The 14,187-nt window shown below is 39.3% G+C and overlaps 4 protein-coding genes across 4 annotated transcripts in view; 2 read left to right on the plus strand and 2 right to left on the minus strand.

Annotated features, from left to right (window-relative positions):
• Positions 1–14,187, plus strand: part of LOC112070243 (KN motif and ankyrin repeat domain-containing protein 2) — a 147,961-nt gene that overhangs the window by 84,227 nt on the left and 49,547 nt on the right. The gene's annotated exons all lie outside the window — the stretch shown is intronic.
• On the minus strand, positions 3,223–4,849 carry LOC112070255 (hemoglobin subunit alpha-1). The gene is made up of 3 exons (XM_024137674.2): positions 4,687–4,849; positions 3,540–3,747; positions 3,223–3,430 (listed from the first exon to the last, which is right to left on the minus strand). The coding sequence occupies exons 1-3, from the start codon at positions 4,779–4,781 to the stop codon at positions 3,302–3,304; spliced, it is 432 nt and encodes a 143-aa protein (XP_023993442.1). The 5' UTR covers positions 4,782–4,849; the 3' UTR covers positions 3,223–3,301.
• Positions 6,291–7,235, plus strand: LOC112070248 (hemoglobin subunit beta-1). The gene is made up of 3 exons (XM_024137668.2): positions 6,291–6,452; positions 6,664–6,886; positions 7,040–7,235. Exons 1-3 carry the CDS (start codon positions 6,361–6,363, stop codon positions 7,166–7,168), a joined length of 444 nt encoding a protein of 147 aa, XP_023993436.1. The 5' UTR covers positions 6,291–6,360; the 3' UTR covers positions 7,169–7,235.
• On the minus strand, positions 12,445–13,345 carry LOC112070251 (hemoglobin subunit alpha-4). Its single transcript, XM_024137671.2, has 3 exons — positions 13,191–13,345; positions 12,788–12,995; positions 12,445–12,694 (listed from the first exon to the last, which is right to left on the minus strand). The coding sequence occupies exons 1-3, from the start codon at positions 13,283–13,285 to the stop codon at positions 12,566–12,568; spliced, it is 432 nt and encodes a 143-aa protein (XP_023993439.1). The 5' UTR covers positions 13,286–13,345; the 3' UTR covers positions 12,445–12,565.

Consider the following 14,187-nt stretch of genomic DNA (forward strand, 5'->3'; position numbering starts at 1 on the left):
AAGGAGAGAGATGATTTTGGTTACTTATTTTAAGCTACACATTTTTAATAATCTCCTCCAGTTGGTTTGCATTTTTAAACTACAACCTGGTTTGGTTTTTTGAAAACACAAGAAATGGGAAGAAAGCTGAATTAAAAGAGAAAAATTCTCCACCTACTTACGTAAATGCAGAGAGAGAGAGAGAGAGAGGAGAGAGAGAGAGAGAGAGAGAGAAGAGAGAGAGAGAGAGAGAAGAGAGAGAGAGAAGAGAGAGAGAGAGAGAGACTAAAGGTGTCAGCCATAGGTCTGAGTGGTCTGAATAGAAGGGTTCAGGTAAGTGTGAGTGGTCTGAATAGAAGGTGGTAGGTGTGAGGGGTCTTTATTTGGAGCTGCAAAGTAAACTTAACTTCCTGACTGATGCCTTGAGATGTTGCTTCAATATTTTAATAACGATGGTCATTATGGCCAAACAGTTCTATTTTTGTCTCATCAGACCAGAGGACATTTCTCCAAAAAGTACGTTCTTTGTCCCATGTGCAGTTGCAAACCGTAGTATGGCTTTTTTATGGCGGTTTTGGAGCACTGGCTTCTTCCTTGCAGCCTTTCAGGTTATGTCGATATAGGACTCATTTTACTGTGATACTTTTGTACCTGTTTCCTCCAGCATCTTCACAAGGTCCTTTGCTGTTGTTCTGGGATTTGCACTTTTTGCACCAAAGTACGTTCATCTCTAGGAGACAGAACGCCTCTCTTTCCTGAGCAGTATGATGGCGCGTGGTCCCATGGTGTTTATACTTGCGTACTATTGTCTGTACAGATGATTGTGGTACTTCAGGCGTTTGGAAAATTGCTCCCAAGGATGAACCAGACTTGTGGTCTACAATTTTTTTCTGAGGTCTTGGCTGATTTCTTTCGATTTTCCCATGATGTCAAGCAAAGAGGCACTGAGTTTGAAGGTAGGCCTTGAAATACATCCACAGGTACACCTCCAGTTGACTCAGGCTAATTGACATAATTTATCAGAAGCTTCTAGAGCCATGACATCATTTTCTGGCATTTTCCAAGCTGTTTAAAGGCACAGTCAATTTAGTGCATGTAAACTTCTCACCCACTGGAATTGTGATACAGTGATTTCTAAGTGAAATAATCTGTCTGTAAACAATTGTTGGAAAAATGACTTGTGTCAATGCCATGCACAAAGTAGATGTCCTAACCGACTTGCCAAAACTATAGTTTGTTAACAAGATAATTGTGGAGTGGTTGAAAAACGAGTTTTAATGACTCCAACATAAGTGTATGTAAACTTCCGACTTCAACTGTATGTACATAATTATTAATTCCTGAGAAAAGACACGAATTTATGTGCTACTTAATTCGTACGAAAAGACACACATTTAACCAGTAGGCTACACACAAGCCTTTGCAACAACAATAGACGCTATAGACTATATTTCATTTTTGTTCTTCTTTATGGCTAATTCAACGTTATGAATATACCGAAATTATGTCTTTATTTAACCCTGTTTTAAAATGTGTCGTTGTATGCTTATATGTAGTGTTTTAAACTTGCTGAACATAATTTTGAGAAAAGACACATTTACGTGCGACTTAATTCGTTGGATTAAAAAAAAAATTATGTAAATTTTGTTTTCTATGCTTGATTTCGCTTAATACTTTGGGATACTGGTGCAACAGCACACGATTTTCTTCATAACGCATTTATTACGTTAAACGGGTTAATGTAAAATAATGAATTATGTTGGCTTACACTTATGGCACTTCCAAGGCCTTTCCATGATGATTATTACGGTCATGTCACTCATGTTATATACTTAGGCTACAGTAACACGTTCAACCAGTTAGCAAGTCAGAAATGTCAGTTTCCTAGTACCGACTAGCACTTGAATGAGGTATTATGCTGGCTTCACATTCTCGTGGGAAATAGGAAGATGGGAAGTTGGAGCTCCGACATGATTGTGTTCAAGTGCTTTTGAAGTCGGAACAATTCTTAAACTATTAGGATTGGCAACATCCTTTTCTCATTTCCCACTTGTTATTCCTATTTGGAGAGTCATTCAAGTGAAACTTTCCAGTCGGAACTAGGAATTTCCGAGAACTCCGATAGCACCTGAACGAGGCATTAGTATGTGTAGTTGTTGCAGTAACACAATACATTTAAAATATGATTTGGGGCTTTACTAAATAGGCGCACTGATAGATCTTTAGGGCAACTGATGCAGGGATTTATTCAAACAAATCCGATGCACATACAAAATAGTGTTCCAAGAATTATTGCATCAATTCACGTAGTCCCATCAAACAAAGTTTGCGGTGCCAAACTGCATATGAATTGAATTACTCTCATGTGTAATCTTAGGCTATGTCTGCGCCTAACCTGCGCGTAAAACCAAGCCTGCGCGTAAAAACAATCAGGAACAAGGGCGTGCAACAAAAGCCCGACAAACTATCCTACTAGTAGGCTTACTAGACTAAATCTCAACAAATGTATAAAACAATACACGTTTGTACGAAATAGTAAAACCATTTAACATACAGACATTTAGGTTCAGAGATGCGCAGATATACTTTTTTATTACAAAATAAAAACAATCCTAAATATTAATGTATCAAAGTAAACTACAAAATGCCGCGGTGCCGAAAGGTGTTTAGTTTGAGAGAAAGTCGAGGCACGGAACTTCCAGAATGGGAGTGAGTGTATAGTGTGGTATATACAGTATAACACAAAGTGATCGTTTTTCAAAGTCGATTTCACGTCACCCACCAAATTCACTGCATTGAAAATACAAAATAGACCATTCTATGAAGTATCTTGTTGCAAATGACATGGTCATTTTTACAGTTTTTCAAAGTTATTAAACTATTTAAAAATCATGTAGAAATAAAATACATATCTGTTCATCTCTGAATAGGTTTTCATTGTGCCTCTACCGTCTTCATATAGCCCATTCAGTTTACCAACCTCTATCTGTAACTACTCCATATTCATCAAATATTAAATGAGGTCAGCAATATGCATGTTACACGTATTAGATAGGCTAACCAAAGTTATGGAGGATAACATAGTGAGCTAGTGGATGGTGGCCCTAAAGCACCATTTAGTACTTAATCCCTTCCTTTCTTCATTCAATGTATTCAATCTACTAGATGTGATAGTGGTGAAATTCAAATATCACTTTGTGATGGTCAACTGTGGTGGAATAAGGACACAGCAGAGGACATAACTTAATTCATTGCCAATTTATTTTATTGCAATAACAACAGAGCAGAAACTGGAGTCCAATTTTGGACATTTATGATGGTCTTATCTGTATTTGTCAGCCAGGGCAGCGGACAAGGCTGCAAGGAATTTATCCACAGCAATGTGCACTTCGGGAGTGAAATCCCCAGGGAAGTGAATAGCCAGGGTCACAAGGATGTTGTGGGACAGAATCTGAAAAGTATATTTTAAAAGTTAATATTGAAGGATTAAGCCTTAGCAACAGACAGAGTTGATGTCGAGAGTGATCAATATACAGACAATAGGTTATCTGGGGGCAAACCTTGAAGTTTCCAGGGTCCATGCGCAGCTTGAAGGCGTGCAGCTCGCCGAGAGCACTCATTCCCCCCACGAGGTCGTCCATCAGTCCTACAGCTTCACCAATTGCACCCATGATGCTACTTCCATGCTTCTTGACTGGGCCAGAGCCGAGGCTCACGTCAGCCCAGTGGGAGAAGTAGATCTTAGTCTGGGGGTAAGCAGTCAGCATCCTGCAAAGGAAGGTACAGAATAGTTCGATTTATATTGGAGTTTTTGTTAGATGCTGAACTTCTGAAGTTGGAGACTTTTATCTCCCTCAACAACTTTAAAAATCTGCTATCCGAGCAGCTAACCGATCGCTGCAGCTGTACATAGTCCATCTGTAAACTACCCACCCAATTTACCTACCTCACCCCCCATACTGCTTTTATTTATTTACTTTTCTGCTCTTTTGCACACCAGTATCTCTTCTTGCACATGATCATCTGATGATTTATCACTCCAGTGTTAATCTGCTAAATTGTAATTATTCGATTTATTGCCTACCTCATGCCTTTTGCACACATTGTATATAGATTCTCTTTTTTTCTACCATGTTATTGACTTGTTTATTGTTTACTCCATGTGTAACTCTGTGTTGTCTGTTCACACTGCTATGCTTTATCTTGGCCAGGTCGCAGTTGCAAATGAGAACTTGTTCTCAACTAGCCTACCTGGTTAAATAAAGGTGAAATAAAAAAATAAAATAAAAATAATAAATCATATTTCTCCCATCGTCTGTGTCTATAACCTGTCTCTTATACACATCTAGATGTGTATAAGAGACAGGCATATAGATTCTCTTTTTTTTCTACCATGTTATTGACTTGTTTATTGTTTACTCCATGTGTAACTCTGTGTTGTCTGTTCACACTGCTATGCTTTATCTTGGCCAGGTCGCAGTTGCAAATGAGAACTTGTTCTCAACTAGCCTACCTGGTTAAATAAAGGTGAAATAAAAAAATAAAATAAAAATAATAAATCATATTTCTCCCATCGTCTGTGTCTACAACGTATTGAAAGTAGTTGACTTAATGTATGTTAAAATGCTTATTCGGGGTAGGCACGTAGGCCGCTGTCAGCAGGTTAAAGACAACCAGTCTCATAATTCTTTCATTAAGAAGGCTTACCTTCCCAAAGCCTCAGCGCCGAGAACATCTGCCTTTCCACTAATCTTGCCCCAGAAGGCCTTGACCACAGATTTGTCCTTAGCTGTCAGACTCATTTTGCTCCTTTCTGATTGGCCTGTATTAAATCTACAAGAAATGATCTGAAGATGACTGCCTATACAACTAGGCCCCTTTATATTACAGTAGAGCGGCAGACACGCCCAGCTACTAGGGTACACTCCCCCTACACTGCAACCATCAATAAGATGTCAGATGGCTATGTTTCTAATAATATCCATCATTTATTTTGTTCCTTTTTGCGCAATGCAAATACTTTAGTTGTAGGCCTACCAGATGCAACAATTTCACAATTTGTTTGATTGATAATAATAATAATCTTGATTTATTTCGTTGCATAAAACGAAATATTTCAGTGTAATCAAGCATATATTTCCAATAGGTTAATTCTAAAGATGCAGCTGCTTTTGCCAAAATAACCAAATATTTAATTTATAGTTAATTGGCTAAATTTAATTTTATATCCTAAATAACGTTAAATAATTAAAAAGATCAAGAAAAGTTATTTTGTAATTTATGAAATATTAAGTTTCAATTTCTATATTAAAGGTAGACTATATATTTGATTGTAGAGTGCTAKAATATATATTACATTGGTWAATTTAAATGTAAAAACCAAATCCACCTACAAAGACCTGCATTCAACTGGAAAATATTTATTCAAAGTAACGTATTTCACATTTGTATTTTTTTATTTTGTAATTTAACCTTTATTTAACTAGGCAAGTCAGTTAAGAACACATTCTTATTTACAATTACAGCCTGTATGTATCTATGATATGCCTACTCTGGGGTTCAATGGAAGTTGGATATGAATCCCAATTATAAGGTTGATTGGATTTCGAATGATGATCGGGAAAAAAGTCAGAGGAAGAAAGAGGTCATGCGAGGACATGAGTACAGACCTATCTACAAATAATACAGGACATTACAGCGTGTCATATTTAATGTCTTGAAATTATTAACTTAAAATGGGCGGGACCGGTCTGAATACCCCGATAAAAAAAGGAAGGCTTAATTTTGTCGTAGATAAGAAACTGTGCCAAATAGTAGGCCGTTGTTGTGCCGAAAATCTCCCCCWACCGGAATTAGCAGGAATWATCACATTTTCCAAATTCATAAAAATGTTTAGTGATTGCATCTCTTTCTGTTTTTTCATTAGAATAGCCTTATACACTGCAATGAAGGACGTGTAATCTTCGGAAGAGTTTTGCCATAACCTTGCTTTTATTCTTGCATCAGTGGAATAAATTAWAACTGCTAATTAAGCTCTTATCATGCGAATTTYGAAACGTTGGTAATCTAGATAAAACTGTATAGGCCTATTTACATATGCTTCCAGCTTTTAGGATCTAACCTACAGACTTGATTCTGCAACAGCTAATAAATTTGCATTTACTGTTGTTTTTAACAGATAAATTATTGGAATTGATGTCATCAAATTCGAGAGCTGAAGCGCTCACTTGGCCAATACTGATCTTTACCAGAGCCAATCATATGCGCCGCCTCCAGTGGGCGGAGAGCACTCATAAATATAATTGCAGGCAAAGTGTCTCCCTACACAAGACATTAATTTGTGTAATCTTGTTGCAAAACCGAAGATCAAACACTGACAACATGGTTGACTGGACAGACGCCGAGAAGAGCACCATCAGTGCTGTCTGGGGCAAAGTAGATATCAATGAGGTCGGACCACTGGCTCTGGCAAGGTAGGTCATGGCTTCAGCCTCATTCAAATATATCATTTAATATAGCTTATAGTGGAGATGATCATGAGTAATTATAACACTATTACACTTGTCCTGTTATCTATCGTTACTATTATTTAGTTTGAATGGAGCATGTTAAAGTATTAATTAGGSATATAATTGAAATACATTTGAAAGTAATTCACATATTTTGGTGTTCTTGCAATGACAGAGTCCTGATCGTCTATCCCTGGACTCAGCGTTATTTCGGCTCTTTCGGAGATGTGTCCACTCCCGCAGCAATCATGGGCAACCCCAAAGTTGCTGCTCACGGCAAGGTCGTGTGTGGAGCTCTGGATAAAGCTGTGAAGAACATGGGCAACATCTTRGCYACATACAAGTCACTKAGCGAGACCCACGCYAACAAACTCTTCGTCGACCCTGACAATTTCAGGGTATGCCTTCTGTCTTGAGAAATAGGCTTATATTTTAGGCTTTACTGATGTAAGCCTACACACATAACAATCAGAGCAACACGTCTAATTCCAAAGGTGAAACAAAACCGCCAGTCTTATTTAACATCTTCCTCCTTTGTCTTTTGTCCACAGGTGTTGGCTGACGTCCTCACAATTGTCATTGCCGCCAAGTTCGGAGCCTCTTTCACTCCTGAAATCCAGGCAACCTGGCAGAAGTTCATGAAAGTGGTTGTCGCAGCCATGGGCAGTCGGTACTTCTAAATGCACCCCAGACAAGTGATTATGTTCTGACATCCCTGCCTGAGTGAAAATAAAGACATCGAAACAATCTATTGTATTTGTATTTATACTAACGTTTTTTTTATAAGGGGGGGCAGGGACAGTTCCACCACAAAATTCTTAACATCTTTATTTTAGGCTATACCCTATTTAGATGAGGGAAGTGGAGCTAGACCCCTATATGGTAGGCAATCGAAGAAAGAAAACAAGTGGGCGGCCAGTACGATGCAGAACACTTTAGTAAACTATTTACRGGTAATATTTACAAAGCATACATATAAGTCGCAGGGCATCGTTTCCCAGAGCCTTCGTAGCCTTAAGATCATTGCTAGAACATTCTTGTCTTTAGTAGCCGAGTCGTTTCCCAGAGGCCTCGTTGGGAACGTGGCTTTTAAAAACGCTCTTAAAAACCTTTGCACATCTACGAGTGATCCAGACCACTAATAGAGCAGCCAAAGTGCATGGTTAGATGTTTTTTTGCACTTCCGCGTCACTTCATTYACAGAAGATCTCTGCAAAACATAGAAGCAAGATGTCTAGCCTGTCGGAGACTGCGGATAACAACAGAACGAAGCTGACTACAAAAACAAAGTTGCCGAAGTATCTGCAATTCTTACAAACAAGTCAAGGATAAAAGTATGGTTCAAATGAAAACTGAGATGACTGTATTAAAACAACCTACATACATGGGCATATAAATCAAATCAAACCAAACTTTGTCACATGCGCCGAATACAACACTTACAATAAAATACTTACCATGAAATGCTAACTTACAAGTCCTTAATTAACCAACAGTGCAGTTCAAGAAGAGTTAAGAAAATATTTACCAAATAAACTAAAGTAGAAAATAATTTTAAAGTATCAATAAAGTAACAATAAATAGGCTATATACAGGTGGTACCGGTACCGAGTCAATGTGCAGGGGTACAGGTTAATCGAGGTAATTTGTACATGTAGGTAGAGGTGACTATGCATAGATAATATACAGCGAGTAGCAGCAGTGTACAAAACAATTGGGGGGGTCAATGTAAATAGTACTGTGGCCATTTTATTAATTGTTCAGCAGTCTTATGGCTTAGGGGTAGAAGCTGTTAAGGATCCTTTTGGTCCTAGACTTGGCGCTGCGGTAAAGCTTGTCGTGCAGTAGCAGAGAAGTCTATGACTTACCCAAGTCTCTGACTGGAGTGTCTGACAATTTTTTGGGCTTTCCTCTGACACCGCCTATTATGTAGGTCCTGCATGGCATGAAGCTTTGTCCCAGTGATGTACTGGGCCGTAAGCACTACCCTCTGTAGCGCCTTATGGTCAGATGCCGAGCACTTGCCATACCAGGTGGCGATGCAACCAGTCAGGATGCTCTCGATGGTGCAGCTGTAGAACTCCTTGAGGACCCAGGGACCCATGCCAAATCTTTTCAGTCTCCTGAGGGGGAAAAGGTGTTGTCGTGCCCCCTTCACGACTGTCTTGGTGTATTTGGACCATGATAGCTTGTTGGTGATGYGGACACCAAGGAACTTGAAACTCTCGACCCGCTCCACTACAGCCCTGTCCGGCCCGCCTTTTCCTGTAGTCCACGATTAGCTCCTTTGTCTTGCTCACAATGAGGGAAGAGGTTGTTGTCCTGGCACCACACTGCCAGGTCTCTGATTGTGTCAAGGCACAGATCTTGGGAAGGGAACCAACACATTTCTGCAGCATTGAAGGTCCCCAAGAACACAGTGGCCTCCATCATTCTTAAATGGAAGAAGTTCGGAACCACCAAGACTCTTCCTAGCCGCACGGCCAAACTGAGCAATCGGGGGAGAAGGAAAGTACAGAGAGCTCCTTGATGAAAACCTTCTCAAGAGTGCTCAGGACCTCAGACTGGGAAGAAAGTTCACCTTCCAACCATAAAACAACCCTAAGCACACAGCCAAGACAATGCAGGAGTGGCTTCGGGACAAGTCTCTGAATATTCCTTGAGTGGCCCAGCCAGAAGCCGGACTTGAACCCGATTGAACATTTTTTGAGAGACCTGAAAATGGCTGTGCAGCGACGCTCCCCATCCAACCTGACAGAGCTTGAGAGGATCTGCAGAGAAGAATTGGAGAAACTCACTAAATACAGGTGTGCCAAGCTTGTAGCATCATACCCAAGAAGACTTGAGGCTGTAATCGCTGCCAAAGGTGCATCAACAAAGTACTTAGTAAAGGTCTGAATACTTATGTAAATGTTATATTTCAGTGTTTTTTTGTTATTAAAGTTGTATTTATTAAACAAAAATAAAACATTGTACAGCATRAAAACATTGAGCATGACATCAAGACATATCCTCCAGCATAGCACATATACACAGYCAAATAGTATCGTACAGGTCACAATACAGAACTAAATGGGTTCACAAGCATAAGTAATCACCTCCCAGTCTTAGAAACATGACAAATAAAACGCGTCCAGCTTCTAGAATTGTTGTTTCTACCAGTGATCCTAGCAAGCATATGTTCATAAGATGCCACCTCCAACATTGATTCTATCGACTGTTTCAGAGTAGGAGTGGCATGACCTTTCCAAATTCTAAGATTACTCTAGCTGCTGTAACGATACCAACAGTGATCAGTGCAAATTCCTCATTTGTTACATTAGGTAACTATGTTGTATCACCTAAGAGACATATTCTCTGTGAAACTGGAATTGTTAAGCCCAACCATTCCTCCAGGTATTTCAAAACATTATTCCAGAAAGCACTAATGTTTATTTCCATATTGTGTGTAAAAATGTGTCTTTTTGGCATTTCCGCCACAGAGAATTCTTGGTCAGCCCCATCTTATGAAGCCTTGTTGGGGTCCAATAAAACCTATGTAGTATCTTATATTGAGGAAGGTTCCCCCTGGCTTCCCTTATGTTTCACCCTGGGCTGGACAAGATCTTCAACCAGGTATCATCCTCAATTTCACACTTTAGGTCAATTTGTCACATTGTTCTGAGGTTTTGACAGTCTTTACTCTGCAGATGACTAAATATTGAGTAGAAAATGGCTGCTTTATGTTTGGGTAATTCCAAATAGTCAGCTATTGGGTTCTTTCCTGGATTTCGTTGATAGCCGGTTAACAAACATTCTCTCAATTCCTAGTATTTCCAGAAATGCCCCTTGTCTCCCACATCATATTTTTGTACCAAATCTGAGTATGACATTAAAACATCTTCATTGTACAGATCACGTATAGTATGAATTCCTTTCATTGGCCACTGTTTCCAGTAAACAGACTTTTTTCCTACACGTAGCCTAGGATTGTGCCACAATGATGAGTATCCTTGTTTTAGATGTGAAAATCCACATATCTTGTGTACTGTTCTCCACACCTCTTTTGAGTATAACAAAATTGGGTTGGGAGTATCAACAGACCTCTGCCCTGTAAGACTATGTGACAGAGGATAACTTAGTTCCCGTTCTTTTGTTATCCATTCCAAGCCAGCATCCCTTTAGCCCCAATGTTTCGCCTATTTAGCCATTTCAAATGATACATTGTACAATGTAACATCTGGTAAAGCCACATCTTCTTCATATTAATCCTGTTTTATTTCCTATCCCACAAAAAKTATTTAGTTCATTTGTCATATTGTTTAAAATACCGGTCTGGATTATTCATTGCAGATATATAATTCATTTGTGGGACTACAACCATTTTCATCACGTTGATCATTCCCCATAAATAAAGTTTCATCCTATCCCAAAATAAAACAAAGCAACTAGGAATTTAACGTTGCTTCTCAGATGAGTCAATCATCACAGAACTGTCTTTGATGCTGCAGAAAATAACCTGCAGTCTCAACTCAAAATTCCTTATGGTCAATGAGGAGTGGGTGCCTGACGTGCTCGTGTAGTTGTTTCTTCGCCGTTGCAAACKTCTTCCTCTTCATTGCCAGTTCCTTGAACAGGACCGGGGGGAAATTAAGCCAGCCGCCTTCCCACTGAACGCCACACCTTTCTTTCGTCGCTTTAAATACMTTTGTCCCGGGCTGTAGATCGTAGGAAGCGGATGAGAACCGTTAAACTGTGAYGTGTTCGTTCAATTTCGAATTCGTGCCTGTCATCAAATCTAAATCCTTCTGCGATGAATTTCTGCACACACGAGATTAGTCCACCGCCAGCCTCACTCCCCMCTTTCAGATTAACCAATCTCACCGTATTTCTCCTATTTCTGTTCTCAAATTATTCAACACGATTCCACAATATATCCCGTTTTTTCACATGACTCTCATTAGCCTTCTCCAGACGGGAGATGGCATCATTCACTGTTGAAATCCGTCACTCTGCCCAATCCATCCTCTCTCTTGTATCGGTGCGATACAACTTTTTCCTTTAGCTCGGTAGTTGTTGTTTTTATCGTGGAGACATCGGATTCAACATCCAATAAAATCGTGTTCATCTTTCCGATTTGCTCAAATAGATCCTATAGATTKACCGATTTCTCTGGATTTACGTGTTTATCCATGTATTGGTGGGGGTGTTGAATACATTTTTAGCGTGTGTCGACATTCCAATAACGCCACTTTAGCGAGATGTTTCAAAATGTAAACTAACTTTATATTAAACTGTACTTCAAGTCAATATATTAAGACAAAAATGAAAGTATATGCGGTTGAATTTCAGTATTTACATGTGGGTATTAGGAGCTCTCTAAACTGCTGCCATCTTCTTCGGCGGTCCCACGTGACACCTCCAGTTTATTTATTTTTAATAMATTTGCTAACGTTTCTAAAAAACAGTTTTTGATTTGTCATTATGGGGTATTGTGTGTAGATTGATRAGGCTAAAAAACCTTGTTAATCCATTTTAAAATAAATCTGTAACCTAACAAAATGTGTAAAAGGTAAAGGGGTTTGAATACCTTCGAATGCACTATAAATCACAAGACAAAGTGAGCAGGGGCTTCATGCATCGCAAAATTCTGAGGGGACATAAAGTAAGTGAAGATGGCTGTGGGGTGGTCCCTAAATTGGAGAATTTTGACACGCTTGCTTCTCTAACTTGATTGATAGCCTGAAATGGCTTATTGGTAGATAGATATGAGTTTGGGAACTCATCTGAACTAGCTAAAGCCAACTTCATACAATTGCTAAATGGCTAGTAGTACTACAGAGAAAAAAATATTATTATTATCTTTATTTCGTTTTTTTAAGAGGACAACTCTGAAGGGGTACGTGCCCCTGTGCCCTCTACGGATATGGCCCCTCTGAATGGGAGACAACGAAAATGACAAACAAACACCTCTGTATGAGTTTCAAATAGCTTTATTGTCAGTGTGTCAATATCGGAAGGACATTACGTTTGAGAAACATGGWTGAACGTCTAATTCTGATATAAGACTGTGAGAAGCTTGTAGCTCTGATGACAGTTTAGCGGTACTTCTCCGCCAGGGCCAGAGCCAGTTGCTGCAGGAACTTGTCCACGGACAAATGGATCTCGGGGGTGAATTCGGCGGGGAAGTAGGCGGCAATGACCACAATCAGGTTGTGAGCCAGGATCTGCAAAGGAAAGGGAAATAGATTATTTCACCTTCATTCAGGTAAAAACTCAGATTGTTTTTGGTGTTTTCCTTGTGTGTCTTTTTCTCTTACCTTGAAGTTGGTGGGGTCCACCCTCAGCTTGGTGGCGTGCAGTTCACTGAGCTTGGTCAAGAAACCAAAGAGATCGTCCAAGTTGCCAACACATTCATCGATCTGATTCATGATGGTGATGCCGTGCTTCTTCACTGGAGCGGAACCGGGGGCCACGGAAGCCCAGTGGGAGAAGTAGGCCTTGGTCTGGGGGTAGACGACAAGCATCCTGTCGTGGACATTAGAAATGATGTGAGACAAAATTCATTTTAAATAATCATTCACACGGTCTGGGATCGAGTCCATATTTTTGCTGAGATAGTTATACACATTCATAGCTTCCATAGATTTGACTGAGGAGTTATGTGTTAATAATTTGAATACATGTTCCTAGTCTATAATGTATACATCGTTATGTAATTACCTGGAAAGAGCCTGTTCTCCAATCTCATCGGATTTAGGGAGGATTTTGCCCCAGATGGCCTTCACGTTGGCTTTGTCCTTGGCTGAGAGACTCATAGCTGTCTTGTCCGTTTATCCACTTAAATGAAGATGCTGAGAAAAGAAGCGTGTGAGCTTACACTTTTCAGAGGCTGTTTTTATTGAGGCAAGAGAGAAGGCACACCCCGATATAATCTCGGCTCCTCCTCTGATTGGGCATTTTTCCAAGACAAGATTTTTTTTTTTTTTTTTTTTTTTTTTTTACATGTTATGGAACTGAGCCAATTCGTATAATGCCCAAAATATGACATTTGCACATAATCGATTTCGTTTGTAAAAATGCTGTCATAACATTGTATGTATTTATTTCATATAGATTGAATAACAAAGTGTCTTTGAAACACTTAATACCTCAATATTTTCTTTACAGTTAAGGTTTAGTCATACGGTCTAATATTGCAGAGTATAGGCTATGTGATTCTGTACACAAGGCAGTGTTGGGGAGTAGTGGACTGCATGTAATTCAACTAGTAATTTAACTGCATTTTGCAGTAGCTTGGTGGTACTTGAACTACATTGAAATCTAACTAGGGTTTTCAGTAGTTAACTACTTTTTCCCCCACGTATCAGCTAACTACTGGAACTACACACTACTTTCCCCCCCATGTATCAGCTAACTACTGGAACTACACACTACTTTTTTTGCAAAATAAAATAAAATATGGATGAAGTAGGCAATCATTTACTTTTTGGTGCATTAGACCTGCCTAATTCTGACTTGAAACATCGTTTTTCTGCTAATAGGCTAAAATACACACTGTCAACATTTTACCCCAAAGTTCTCTGACTTACAATTTTTACTCTATTACATTTCAGATTYACATATGATCATTTTTCACGAAGTTGTTTGGATAGTGAACTTCTTTTCCATAGTAACTTTATATTTTTCTTACGGGTAGCTTTAGAGTAGCTTAATTTCT

Source organism: Salvelinus sp. IW2-2015, unplaced genomic scaffold (assembly GCF_002910315.2).
Source record: "Salvelinus sp. IW2-2015 unplaced genomic scaffold, ASM291031v2 Un_scaffold1267, whole genome shotgun sequence".
In the NCBI taxonomy this organism is placed as follows: domain Eukaryota; kingdom Metazoa; phylum Chordata; class Actinopteri; order Salmoniformes; family Salmonidae; genus Salvelinus; species Salvelinus sp. IW2-2015.

Coding starts and splice junctions, on each gene's coding strand:
- LOC112070255 (XM_024137674.2), bottom strand. CDS start 4,781: ATGAGTCTGACAGCTAAGGACAAATCTGTGGTCAAGGCCTTCTGGGGC. Junction 3,748..4,686: donor GGCGCTGAGGCTTTGGGAAG/GTAAGCCTTCTT, acceptor CTTCCTTTGCAG/GATGCTGACTGCTTACCCCC. Junction 3,431..3,539: donor TGGACCCTGGAAACTTCAAG/GTTTGCCCCCAG, acceptor TATACTTTTCAG/ATTCTGTCCCACAACATCCT.
- LOC112070251 (XM_024137671.2), bottom strand. CDS start 13,285: ATGAGTCTCTCAGCCAAGGACAAAGCCAACGTGAAGGCCATCTGGGGC. Junction 12,996..13,190: donor GGAGAACAGGCTCTTTCCAG/GTAATTACATAA, acceptor TGTCCACGACAG/GATGCTTGTCGTCTACCCCC. Junction 12,695..12,787: donor TGGACCCCACCAACTTCAAG/GTAAGAGAAAAA, acceptor TTTCCTTTGCAG/ATCCTGGCTCACAACCTGAT.